This window comes from Macrobrachium nipponense, chromosome 24 (genome assembly GCF_015104395.2).
Source record: "Macrobrachium nipponense isolate FS-2020 chromosome 24, ASM1510439v2, whole genome shotgun sequence".
NCBI classification, from domain to species: Eukaryota; Metazoa; Arthropoda; class Malacostraca; order Decapoda; family Palaemonidae; genus Macrobrachium; species Macrobrachium nipponense.
The window spans coordinates 68,038,864-68,051,711 of record NC_061091.1 but is presented as its reverse complement, the minus strand read 5'-3'; the positions used below and the strand labels follow the sequence as shown (position 1 = coordinate 68,051,711).

Below are 12,848 nucleotides of genomic sequence, written 5' to 3'. Positions count from 1 at the left end.
TAAAATCAATATTACCTAAAGGAAAAAAATCTAATTACATGTATGAGTTATATACAGTACTACAGTGGTCCCATGTATTCGGGGGGATGCGTACCAGACCCCCAATGCGAATAGTTAGACCCCGCAAATAGTTGGAACACAGAGAAAAAGTAATAGTGTCCTATCATTAAGGCGGTAGGAAAGTAACTGATAGGTCACGGGTGCCAAGGGCATTCTGGGAACTACAATAACCCGTGACCTGGTACAGATGCCGATAGTCCTTGGATCACACAAGTTTTTTTTTATTAATTCCACCGGTTTCCAGCTTGGCACTAGTATTATCCTAATGTTAAGACCTTGGGTTTGTTAGTTATGAAAAATACAAATTGGTTAAAAAAAATTTATTTTTGTTAGTTGGAAGTCACGAAAAAAACACTAAAAATGTTATACCTGGTTTTTTAAAGTTTTATCACAAAAAGCGCATTTTATGGTGGGGGGAAAAACAAGAAAGGAATTTGTGGATATTTTTCATAGAAAAATACCGCAAATTAGCGAATTTTCCACGAATAATACAGGGAAATGTTCCAGAGAGAAATCCGCAAATGCGTGAGTCCGCTAATTTGGAGAACACGAATACGTGGGTCCACTGTATAGGCAAATGTTTTAGATAAATAGGAAGAGAGTAAGAAATAAACACCTTTTTTTTTTTTTTCTTTTTTTTTACCTCCAATGCCATATGATGAAAAGGCTTCATCATAAACACATAAAATTTAGTTAATGACAAATCAGAGAGAAAAGGAAATGTTCTTGACTTCAGAACTTGAAGAGTGACAATACATGTTGAAGAACATGTAATTGCCATTTGAAATAGGACTCATCTAAATCATGAAGTGACAAATGTTGAAGAACATATTGTAATTGCCATTTGAATTAGAACACGTCTAAATCATACGAAAGACAAACGGTGCCTTAGTATTTTAATGTATTAGTACCAGAAATAGAACACTAGGTACAGCAACATGGAAAATTTTTTTTCATGATATATCATATAATAACAGAATAAATACTCAAATTGAAAATTTCATCACCTTACTGTTAACTATTAATGAATGATGTTAAAAAAAGAAAAAAGAAAAAAAAAAGTTCATTTACCCTTAAAATTTTGCTATAACTTGATATGTCTTACTATTACAGAGCATAGAGATAAGAAAGGGTTCACACCTCTAATCCTGGCAGCAACAGCAGGCCATAGCAAAGTTGTTGAGACGCTGTTAAATGCTGGTGCGCACATTGAGGCGCAGTCAGAGCGTACCAAGGATACACCTTTATCCTTGGCATGCTCTGGAGGAAGGTACGAGGTAAGTAAATCTATGTTTGTCTCGTGCATGCAGCTCATGAAACTACAGCAGATATGATTTCAATTTATCTTGGTTTTTATTATGGTACGACTGACAAAATTAAGACTTGCATGTACAAGGATTTTCTTTTGACCCAGTTATTTAGCTTGATTAGTAATTCTATGACGCATGGTTATACCAAATAAATTATGTCCTCAGGTTGTAGAGATATTGCTGCAGAGAGGAGCTAACAAGGAACATCGTAATGTGTCTGATTACACGCCGCTCAGTCTAGCAGCATCTGGGGGTTTTGTAAACATCATCAAGCTGCTTTTGGACAATGGAGCAGAGATTAACTCCAGAACTGGAAGCAAACTTGGCATTAGTCCCCTGATGTTGGCTGCCATGAATGGTCATGTAACAGCAGTAAGGTTGCTGCTGGACATGGGCTCAGACATCAATGCTCAAATTGAAACCAACCGCAATACGGCTCTCACCCTTGCTTGCTTCCAAGGTCGTCATGAAGTCGTGTCACTCCTTCTCGACCGTAAAGCGAATGTTGAACATCGTGCCAAGGTAAAACCCTGTTGTTTGTGCCTATTGGACTACTTTATATTTTCAGGTTAATTCATAAATGAAAAATGCATGTTTAGTCGAGTGATTAAGAGCATAGAACACAGATAGAATGGAACTGACATCTTTTTGGCTTTTCATAGTATTTTCATCAATGGTGAATGCAAATCAAGCACTTAAGTATATAGTTAACTTTGGAATGCTTTGGTGAAATTTGACAAGATTGTCAAAAATCATTTATTAATATAATAGAATCTTTGGTTTTTTAAAAATATAATTAGTGTTGCTGGAAAGTTTTTAAATTTTGAATTGTCATAGTAGTAGAGTGATGTAGTTGAAAAGGAAGTTGAGTAAAAACCATTGAAGGTACATTTTATTTTCCTTATATTTTTTTTCTTGAAAAAAAAAAAAATGATCAGCCAGCAATCGGGCTAAATCTCATTTTGGTTTGCTTAATGTACTAGGGTATTGTTAGGTATTCTTCCTTTTGGGTCAGTATTTTGTTTGATGAGCAAGAGCAAAACATTTGTATTTAATAGGATTACATTGATTCACGGTTTTTGCAATATAACTGTGGAATGTTAGGTGCTCTGTTGTGAAGTCTATTGAGTTTGTTTTCCTTATAATAGTTTTATATCACAGCTCTTAAGGTTGCTAATCTGCAAGTGTCAATCATTTCATATTAGTTGACTTAATCCAGATGCGGCAGCTCAGGTCACTGAACACTGAAGATCTTTATGCCTTATGGTTCTCTTATTGTTGTACTTTACTATCTTGTATTTTTAAGTTTCATTCTTCCCATGTTTCAGTATCAGTGACCATAGATATTGAAGCAAAACACATTATCGTAGTTAATTATCTCCTTATAATTTTTTTTCATTTTTCCTAAGATTCCCTTTTAAAATTTCAGAGTCAGTTAAGAGTAATGTAGTTAATTACAAATTGATGATGATGGTGTTTGTAATGTTCAAAGAAATTTAATGAATCTTGAGCCGGACATTTACTTCTCTGGATAAAGTGAATCAAGAGCCATATGTGATAAAAACAATAAAAAGAATTTATCAGTAAAAAGATATGCTGGATTTGTTAGAATATTTGTGGTAATGGGATTGTTTGCTTACTTTAAAGATTACACAGAGTACCAGAAGTGAATGCTTAAATAGTTTATTCAGTTTGTGGCTCCTAAAAACATCTCTTTTTAGCTGGTGTTAGTGTAAAGAGCAAGTGAAGGCCTTATAGAAGCTGTAATTGTCTAAAATGTATTTCAAATAGTTGACAGCACCACATTAATACTAGTTGAATAGCGGAGCTCAACTTGGTAAATTAGTTTGGGGATGAAGTTACTGTATAGGGCAATTTTGTTTGGCCATTGAGTTTTAATTAAGTTTTCATGGAGGCCAAGTTTTGAAAAGTCAAGTCAGTAGAACATGCTTTGTACCAATTAAAAGTTACAGCTGCTTTCTTTATTACTATAAAGGATTACCGTATATACTCGTGTAACATGCAGTCTCACATATCATGCGACCCCTAAATTATCACCCTTAAAAAATTTTATCGTGTATCGCATATCATGCAAGTTAAATTTACGAGACCAAATAACAACAGGCTAACCTCTTTTCCTCCTATTTATCTATCCCATTTTTTAGTTATGCTAACCTGTTTTCCTCCATTTCTTTATCTATCCCATCTTCTAGTTAAGTTTAAAACAGTAAAAGAAATACCAAAAGTATTGTTAGTAATGTTATACTTGTTGTGTAATCCGATAACAGCAGTATTTTTGCTTGGATTTCAAGCATCGTACGATAGTAAAAGATTACCGTAGTTATGTTACAAATGATGTTAAGGAGAATAGGACTGATATATTCTTACATTACTATATCCTTACTCATTATGGAGGAAAGATCAGTAAGGGTATATACCGCTGAATTTAACCTGTAAGTTTTAGCGGAAGCTGAGGAAAGAATGTTGATCTGCTAACAACTATTATCGTGCATCAGCAACGTGGATGAAAATTGCAAATTTCGGTACAGTACCATGAAACTCGACCGTAAACAAAATTTGAGAAAACCTTGTTTTAATTAAAACTATTGAGTGTGAAAGAACACATTTCACTGTTTTCACTCCAACAAAAGATAAATATGTAAAGCTCGTAGTATTCTGATGAGATAAAGTGAAAAATATCGAACAGAATCTTTTGATTTTTGTTTACACAGTAAGCATGCCCTCAGTGCCATCTACTAACAAAGAAAATAACTGAATTTCGTTTACAAACGATACGTATTTAAATGATATTTCGACTTGAAAACACTTCGTATAATGTAAAATAACTTTGTCACATATAAATGGAATATCTTGAGATTCACTTGCGCTAACTGAAAGCAAGAAAGTCTCTGATTTGAGTTCAGTACAGCAAAACAAACTTACCTTGCAATTGCCCTCAGCTGATTTCCAAACCAAAACATTGACTGCTATGTTTGTATTTTATAATACAAACAAATAGTATAATATGAAAATACATAAAATAATATTGGATGCAGTGAAGTAAAGCATAACTTTTTAAAAGATCCATGGAATAGATGCATATTCATTATGTTTGTATTTTATGATACAATACTAATGTGTGATAATTACACACACTTATATTTCGGGCATAATGCAACCCCCTTAAAATTAACTCCCGAGTTAGGTCTTCAAAAGTTGCATGATACGTGAGTATATACGGTAGTTTATCCAGACCATTGAGCCTAATAAAGGAATTTAGTTGATGAAATATAAATGTAAGTATATGATGAAAATATGAAAACCCTTAGGTCATTTAATGAAATTTTAAAATATTTTTAACATGTTACATAACTAATGCTAGATTTTATTTGGTTTTTATTTTATTTACACTTCATTTTTTTTATGTACATATGGACATGAATAGATTTATTTATTGTATTCATGTGCCTGTGTGCAGTGTTTAGTTTAATCATTTTCATTCATGATCACACCAAGTGAACTTACGTCCCAGAGTCTGGCCTGTGAGAGCTGAAAGTAGCTCAGTGGCATGGTTAAACTACTTTATTAATGATAATAATGGATAAAGTTCAGAATAGGTTAATTATGAGTTAACAGCACTGGTGTTCTATTAGATGTTGCTTTCAAGCTTGCAAAAAAAAAAAAAAAAAGTGGTGACTATTTACTACCTCATTGGAAAACAAGTTTCAATTTGTGTATTGGTTTTTTTTGACAGACTGGCTTGACGCCCCTAATGGAAGCTGCGAGTGGTGGTTATGTAGAGGTTGGCCGGGTATTATTAGACAAAGGTGCCGATGTCAATGCTCCCCCTGTACCCTCCTCAAGAGATACAGCTCTCACTATTGCGGCAGATAAGGGACACTATAAGTTTGTTGAACTTCTCATCCAAAGGTAATTATAGTAGTTTTTATATGTACTGCTTGTCATTATAGATTATTTTTGGCAAGTAAAAAAGTTGAGCCAGCAATTTTGAATTATATATCCAAGTGTCTTATTTCATTGAGTGTTTCATGCAAATGTTTTTGGACTCAGGGGGAGTACTGAGACTCCCAGACATTTTCATTAATTTGCAGAAGTGGATAAAAGCCACAGGTGGGGAGAATTAAATCATAATATTTTTATATTTTGTGATCCTGGAGCTGATATTTTGTGTTTTTACTCAACAGAGGTGCTCAAGTTGAGGTGAAAAACAAGAAAGGAAACTCGCCTTTGTGGTTGGCAGCTAATGGTGGTCATCTTGAAGTAGTTCAGTTACTATACAGTGCTTCAGCCGATATAGATTCTGAAGACAATAGAAAGGTGTCTTGTCTAATGGCTGCTTTCAAGCGTGGCCACTATAAAGTTGTAAAGTACATGGTCCGTAATGTGTCCCAGTTCCCCTCAGACCAAGAATTACAGAGGTACATAGCCACTCTAAGTGATAAAGAATTAGTAACAAAGTGCTCCAATTGTTTAGAAGTCATTCGTGCTGCCAAAGATAAACAGGCATTAGAGGCTAATAAGAACGCATCCAACTTACTGGAAGAGTTAGAACGGGAAAAGTCAAGAGAGGAATCAAAGAAGTTGGCTGCCCTTCGAAGAAGGATAAAGAAAAGGGCCAAAAAGCAAGAGAAGAGAGAGGAAAAAAGACGCCTTGAAGGAATTAAGAGAGTGGATGATGGAAGTGATAATTATGAAGGGGAAGATGATGACGATAATGCTAACAACGAGAAAGAAAAAGAGAAAACAAAAAGGGAGAAGAATGAAGCTAATGCTCTTCAGAGGGTAGTGGAACAAATTGTACCGGAAGAAAAGGATGGTGACAGTGGCATAGATTCTAATAGTCAGACCAGTGCAACTTCAGAAACCAAAGTTATGGATGAAAAAGACAAACCAGGCAAGAGAACCAAAAAGAAAAAGAGAGAATCTGCAACAAAAGACTCAACTATAGCAAACCAAAAGCAAAACAGTAATCCATCCCCTCTTCCCACTGCTGAAAGTGGTGGTAGCCAGAAGAAATCTGTTTCTACAAGTAACAGTAACAATAATAATAATAGTAATACTACTAATAATAACAATAATACACATTCTCAACCTAGTGCCTCATCAATAACTACTTTAATTACTACTACAAGTACTACCACTACAACCACAACAACGTCATCGTCCTCATCTTCATCCTCCTCCTCCTCTTCCACCTCATCCTCAAAAAGTAAGAAGAAGAAAGATGAGGAGAATAAGGCAAGTGGTGTCATGAATGAATTGGACATTTTTCATCTAGACAACATTAAACCAACCAATAACAAAAAATCTGGCCATGATTCATCTCGTGTTAATGCTCTGGACACATTTGGCGAAGTGGACCATTATGTCACCCCAATACCAGGATTAGTTGGTAGTGCGTCAACTACTCTTAGTGCGCCATCTCTCAGTCCAAATGCTAAAGTATCATCAGGACTTGGAACAAGTCCCAAGAAAGGTAGTCGTAGAGAAGAAGGATGGAAAGAAGTTAGTCGAAAAGCGAAGAAAGTGGCTGTTCCAAACAGCGCAATCAGTAGGGTAATAGGACGTGGGGGTTGCAACATCAATACCATTCGAGAAGTATCAGGAGCACACATAGAAGTGGAAAAACAAGGGAAGAGCCAAGGAGATAGAATGATAAGTATCAAGGGCTCAACTGAAGCAACCCGTCAGGCTCAGAATCTTATATCTGCCTTAGTAAAAGACCCTGATAAAGATTTATCAGAATTAATTCCCAAGACAGTTGTTAAAGTAGCCCCTAAACCACCTAAAGTTAGTAATGCAGATTCTTCTAATTCTAGTTCAGCAAACAAGGCTCTTAGACCAGCCAGTACAATTGGAATAAGTATGGCAACTGTTACGGCTTCCACCATCAGCATAACAACTGCAAAGTCTGGAACAACTACTGCTACAGCGTGGTCAAGTGCAGTTTCATCTCCCAAAAGAACATCTCAGGTTAGACCTGTGTCATCTGGTGGTGCACTTGTCTCTGCTGTTCCTAAAAGTCCTGCTGTACGACAGTTATTCCCTGGGGAAAAGAAATCTGTGCCTGTTACTACTGTAGCGAGTAAGGTTCTGAATAATGTACATCCCTCAACTGTAGCTCACACCACTGATGCCATGCAGACCTTTGCAGCTAAACTGGCAGACTCCAAAGGATCAGCTAAACTCTCTTCTACTCCACCCTTAGTGGGATCTCCAAAGCCTTCTGTACAACAAAATTTAGCAAATACTGTTTGTACATCCGAGAGTATTGTTGGAGAGGAAAAATGTGTGCCAGAAGCCAATAATAATAGTATGATGAGTGAACAGTATTCTATTTTTAATAATAGATTCAGTCAAGTAACGCATGAAGCCATGTGGGGAGCTAAGGAGAAGCAGCAAAACTTTGCATCTGTTGCAGCTTCAGGTCTTGTTACGAATGGTAAATTTCAGCCTCAGGGACTTCAGCAAAATCAACAGCAAACAGCTCATGGGCAAGGTAATTCCTACGTGGATCAGATTGATCAGTCTCCAGCTCCGGAGGCTACTCGCGCGCCAGGTTATCGTGGTGTGACTTCTACAGTTACTGTTAGCAGTCATATGACATCTGTTGCAACAGGCAGTCCTCCAGGTAGTGTTCCTATGCCATTATCAATGCCTGGACCTCATCAGCCGGGTGCAACAAGTATGGCACGAAGTGCTCCGGGTACACCTGTCGCGTCTCCTTCCATGAGACCTATTGCTCCCCCTCCTACTCGCCAAACTGCAACGCCACCCTTCCCTCGTACTTCGGTTGACATTGGAGGAGACCCGCCTCCTTTCCTACTTCCAGGTCCAGCTCGTACCCCACCTCCAATGGTATCGCCAATGGTACGTCTGGGTCCAGTAGCCCCCCTGCCAACACGTGGTCATCTTTCTCAAGTAAATGTAAACATGGGTCCTCAACCATTTTCAGGTGTATCCATGGCTAGTCTAGCGCCAGGAGGTCCTGTATCATCCATGCCACGTGTTCCCGTGCCAGGGCCTCCAGAACATTCAGAATTAGTAAACCTGGCTCCTGGGCAACCTTACCGTAAACCACCACCACCCATAGAAATTGCAATGGGTTCATTTCATCAGCAAAAGCAGCAGCAGCTACAGCAACAGCAGCAACAGCAGCAGCAGCAACAACAGCAGCAGCAACAGCAGCAGCAGCAGCAACAGCAGCAGCAACAGCAACAACAACAGCAACAACAACAGTTTTCCATAGCACAGCTGGCAGGCATGATGAATGGAGTGAGGTTTACCACCCCTCAAACAAACACTCATCCTGTCTTTACAAATAATATGATGGCTCCAATATCTGCAGCTCCTCAGATTCAGAGTAATCTTAATCCTAATGCTCCTGATTTTACAAGTAGGTCTGGAACCTTTGTGCCATCTACTTTTCCACCTCGATCACAACTAGCTGCTTTCCAGAATGGAGCTCCCACTGTTACTCCTTCTTTAGGTTCAGGCTATGGTGGAATTAGTCAGTTTCCTGGTGGGTTAGATTTACATACTGAATCATTGATAGGACTTATGCCGCCACGAAACCAGCCACCTCTTGCTGTAGTGCCTGCTTCAGTTGGAGGTAATGCTGCATTTCGAAATAATGCTGGTCCACAGGAGAACTCTTCACCAGTACACTCCCCACACAATTCAAACCCAGCTTCACCCACTCAGACAGCTGCTGCCAATAATGCAGGATTAGCTCAAATGCATGAAGAGCAGCGACATGCTAAACTTCAGCCTATTGGTACTGAAAGAGCTCAGAAAAGATCAGAACGTGGGGGTGTTGGTATTTTAAGTGGTGGAATGAATTCAGAGTTGATGTGGTCTATGCAGCTGCCGGAGATGTTAAGTGCTCCACCCTTGGATCATAATCTGCCGCCAGCAAATGCATACTATAGTGATCTAGATATCACGCAGTATCCACAGGTAAGACTAAACCACCATAGTTAGGACTCAAAAATATACAATAAAATAAAATAAAAAAATGGTGTACTTGGATATTTATAAATAATACTGTTATGATTTAGTAGGACTTGTGTGATGGACTTTTGTATGTTTTAAAAACTTTCTTTGCAAGAAGTTTGTATTTACCATATTGTGTTGCTTCAGGAAAGCTGCTAGAATTAGGACTTAAAAGTATTGTATTTCTTGAAGTGTATGTGTTATGTGATGTAGTAACTGTTTGAACTGGTACCTTATATAATGGATATATTGTTTGAAAATTACAGGTACACCTTTATCATAGCTGAGATAAAAGTATGAGTTAATGGTAGAGCACAGCACTGTTGTGTGTAGAGCATATCTGTTCTTACATAATATCTTCCGTTTGCAGTTGTGGAATTGGGGTGGTGATGTGAATCATCATCAAATGTAAGATTGTCCACTGAGCTGAGCCAATGCCTTGTGATGATAGTTGAGACTTGAAACAGCAGCACCTGAAAGAAAGGAAGAAGCAGCAGCAGTCCCCCATATGGCATGAAGAGGAGAGCACTGTTGGCTCTGGTTGAGCCATGAGCTGTTTTGCATTGTGCTCATGAATTCTTTTTAATTAAATTTTGCTTTATGTAGTTGAGGGTGACATTTAAACTCAGTGAAATTGCTTAAGTTAGGTCATGAATTTTATGAAGTGCCACTTTAAGCGAGTGATGTATGATATGAAAGCCGTTATGTTTGTAAAGATATAAAATTACGCAACCGTATATGCAAAGCTCTGTGGTCGTTCTATGGTCTTTTTTTTTTTGCCTCCCAAGTAGGGATTAGTCGTAAAGGACGTATCATATCTGGTGGCCTCAGCTCGCAGGATTATTGGCAGTATCATACCCACACTGCCCTCAGTGAATGAAAAAAGAATGTCCCATTGTGGCCACACCTGCTGTCCCTGTCAGCTCATACCCCTGATCCCTCTTTCTCTCTCTCTCTCCTCTTTCTCACTGCAGGCAGGGAACAGAATTGGGTGGTGTTGGTCATGGTGTAGTGCACATGGTCATGAATTGTGCCTGGCTACTGGATGTGGCGTGGAGTTGGTTGATTGCTCGGCCCCTTAGTAGTATTTCGGCCTTCTCCACAGCTCTTGTAAGCATGCACAGGACAACCCAACCTAGCACTGGGCTTTATACACACGTTTGTTGCGGTCGTACTGTATATGCAAAGTCACTTCATCTGCCCTTCCCCTCCCCTCCCCTCCCATGTTCCGCTAACTACCCTCCCCCCACGCCATAGGCCTACTTGGTGACAAGCAGCTGCCCATCCCTGGTCTGCTCGGAGGTCGCATATGAAACTTTATGCTTAACTCCACTTAATCTGTGGAAACATTAAAGATTTATCAGGCAAAAGACGGTTTTACTTTCCTTTTACTATTCATTAGGTTAAGGATTTTATTTTTAGGTGAATTGGAAAACCAGTTGAAACTGAATTTTTGTTAAACTTTTGCTTTGAGCAAGTAGCCGTACATCATAGCTGGACTTTGTGATTTTGAGGAAGATTATTTGTGGCTGCATATTATAACACTGTACAACAAATGTACCAGATAATTTTTTGAGTCCAAAGGGTCTTATTATCATCATAGCCACAGAGTAAAAAGGAAGAAAAGAGTACAAGGTGATAGCTCATGAAAGTGTTTGTTGGGTTTGCTAAAAGAATCTAATAGGAATTGATACCTATACAGCCTGTAAACAGAAACATTTGCATAAGGAAACATTTGTCCTTCCCCGCAGTTGTCTTACACTTTCATTTTAAATGAGAGCTATGATAAACATTACAGGTATTACGTCAAGTTAGGCCTGAAGAGTTCAACCTTATCAGCAGCACTCCCTCCCAGACTTCTTGGTTATGGGTTGCACATTTATGTTGGCTTCTACTTTAAAAAGGTAAAGCAAAGTTCATGGTATGTAAAAAAAAAAAAAAAAAATTATGTTGATAGAAATTCACTCTCGACGTGGTTTGGAAGACACGTAAAGCCGTTGGTCCCGTTGCTGAGTAACCATTGGTTCCATGCAACGTAAGAGCACCATACAAACAAACAAATATGGTATGTAAATTATGAACCTGTTAGCAACTGAAGTTTGCCAGTACAAACTATTTTTGTAATGAATGAATGGTTGTCCTTAAAACTTCCGGGTGGTAAAGATCATCTTAAAAATTTTCAGGGTCATAATATTATTTTAGTTGCTTATTCACTGAGGGGTATTAAAAGGAAATTGGCTGCATGTACAGTGAGTCCGAGGTTTGGCTATTCATAAAGCCCAGAACCATTACTATTAGTAATGTATAATGACTCCTGTAATGTCAGTAACAAGATGTGAGTAAGTACTGTAATGTCGGTAACGAGTGAGTACATAGAACCCACTGAAGGATACCCTCTATTAGTATGATTGTTGATACAGGTTTTGTTACCATGCCTTAAAATAGTTATCGGTTAGTAAATGATACAAAAGTCCTGAAGTCCATGTACAAGTCTGATGCCTAAAACTACTGCTGCTTTTATTCCCAAATACAGACCGTGGAGTTGTGAGCTTTAGTTAATCTGGACTTCATTCTACCACTGCTAGTACAGTTTATAGTGGAGTACTGTGTTTACAAAGCATTAAAGATATAAACGTTGAATGTCATTGTCATTATGCGGATTAGAATTCCTTAAAGACTTTTACCAAATGGATTATTCATACAGCTTGAACTTTCAATTGTATTATTCATCCAGAGACTGTGCATGTGCTGTCTTCACAAAATAATTATAACACCCAATGCAATATTGAAACTGGCTCTTGGTGTGCAGTGGTAATGATGGCTGTAAGCCTTCTTCGGTATAGAATTTGCCAGTTTACCACCAAATGAAACCAATTAATTTTCCTATTCAAGGAACATTTTATACTTAAGCATCGGAATTTTACATAGTGAGTCTTATAAGTAGTATACCGCCATGATTATTAATTTTAATGACTGGAGAAGTTCAATAGAAGTCCTCATAAAGTTATCAAGATTCGCCCATGTAGCAAATTAAGTTTAATTCTCTAGCTTATATGAAGCAGACATAAATGTTGAATTCTGTTTGAACCTTAGGAGCCATTTCAACTATGGCGAATTAAAAAGAACCGTTCCTGTAAGTGATTAACAGAGCATCTCTGAAGTATTTTGATGGATGGCTTACTATGGGAATTCCATCCATCGTTATTTTGTGGCATTCTTTAAGCCGAATAGTGCCACACAGGTCATTTTATCTCTGAACTGGTCGTACTACATTACCATCTAAAAAAATTTTAAGGAATTTTATAATTGAAAGCTGTAATTTGGCTGGTGTCTGGCCCTTTTTCTAATAATGAAAATTACCAGTAATTTGCATTTGCCTAAAGATATCGCAAGCCTTTTAACAGGGTTGATCCCATTGTGACGGGACATCTTGGGGTTATGCTAGATAACAGGAACTTCCTC

At 37.9% G+C, this 12,848-nt stretch overlaps 1 protein-coding gene across 1 annotated transcript in view; it reads left to right on the top strand.

The window, feature by feature from the left end:
- The window catches only part of LOC135205748 (ankyrin repeat domain-containing protein 17-like), a 136,399-nt gene extending 125,643 nt beyond the window's left edge, over positions 1 to 10,756 (top strand). The window contains 5 exon segments of the mRNA XM_064236864.1: positions 1,174 to 1,337; positions 1,536 to 1,892; positions 5,125 to 5,300; positions 5,576 to 9,350; positions 9,757 to 10,756. Coding sequence (XP_064092934.1) covers positions 1,174 to 1,337; positions 1,536 to 1,892; positions 5,125 to 5,300; positions 5,576 to 9,350; positions 9,757 to 9,798 — 4,514 coding nt within the window. The 3' untranslated portion in view covers positions 9,799 to 10,756.
- The last annotated feature ends 2,092 nt before the right edge of the window (positions 10,757 to 12,848 follow it).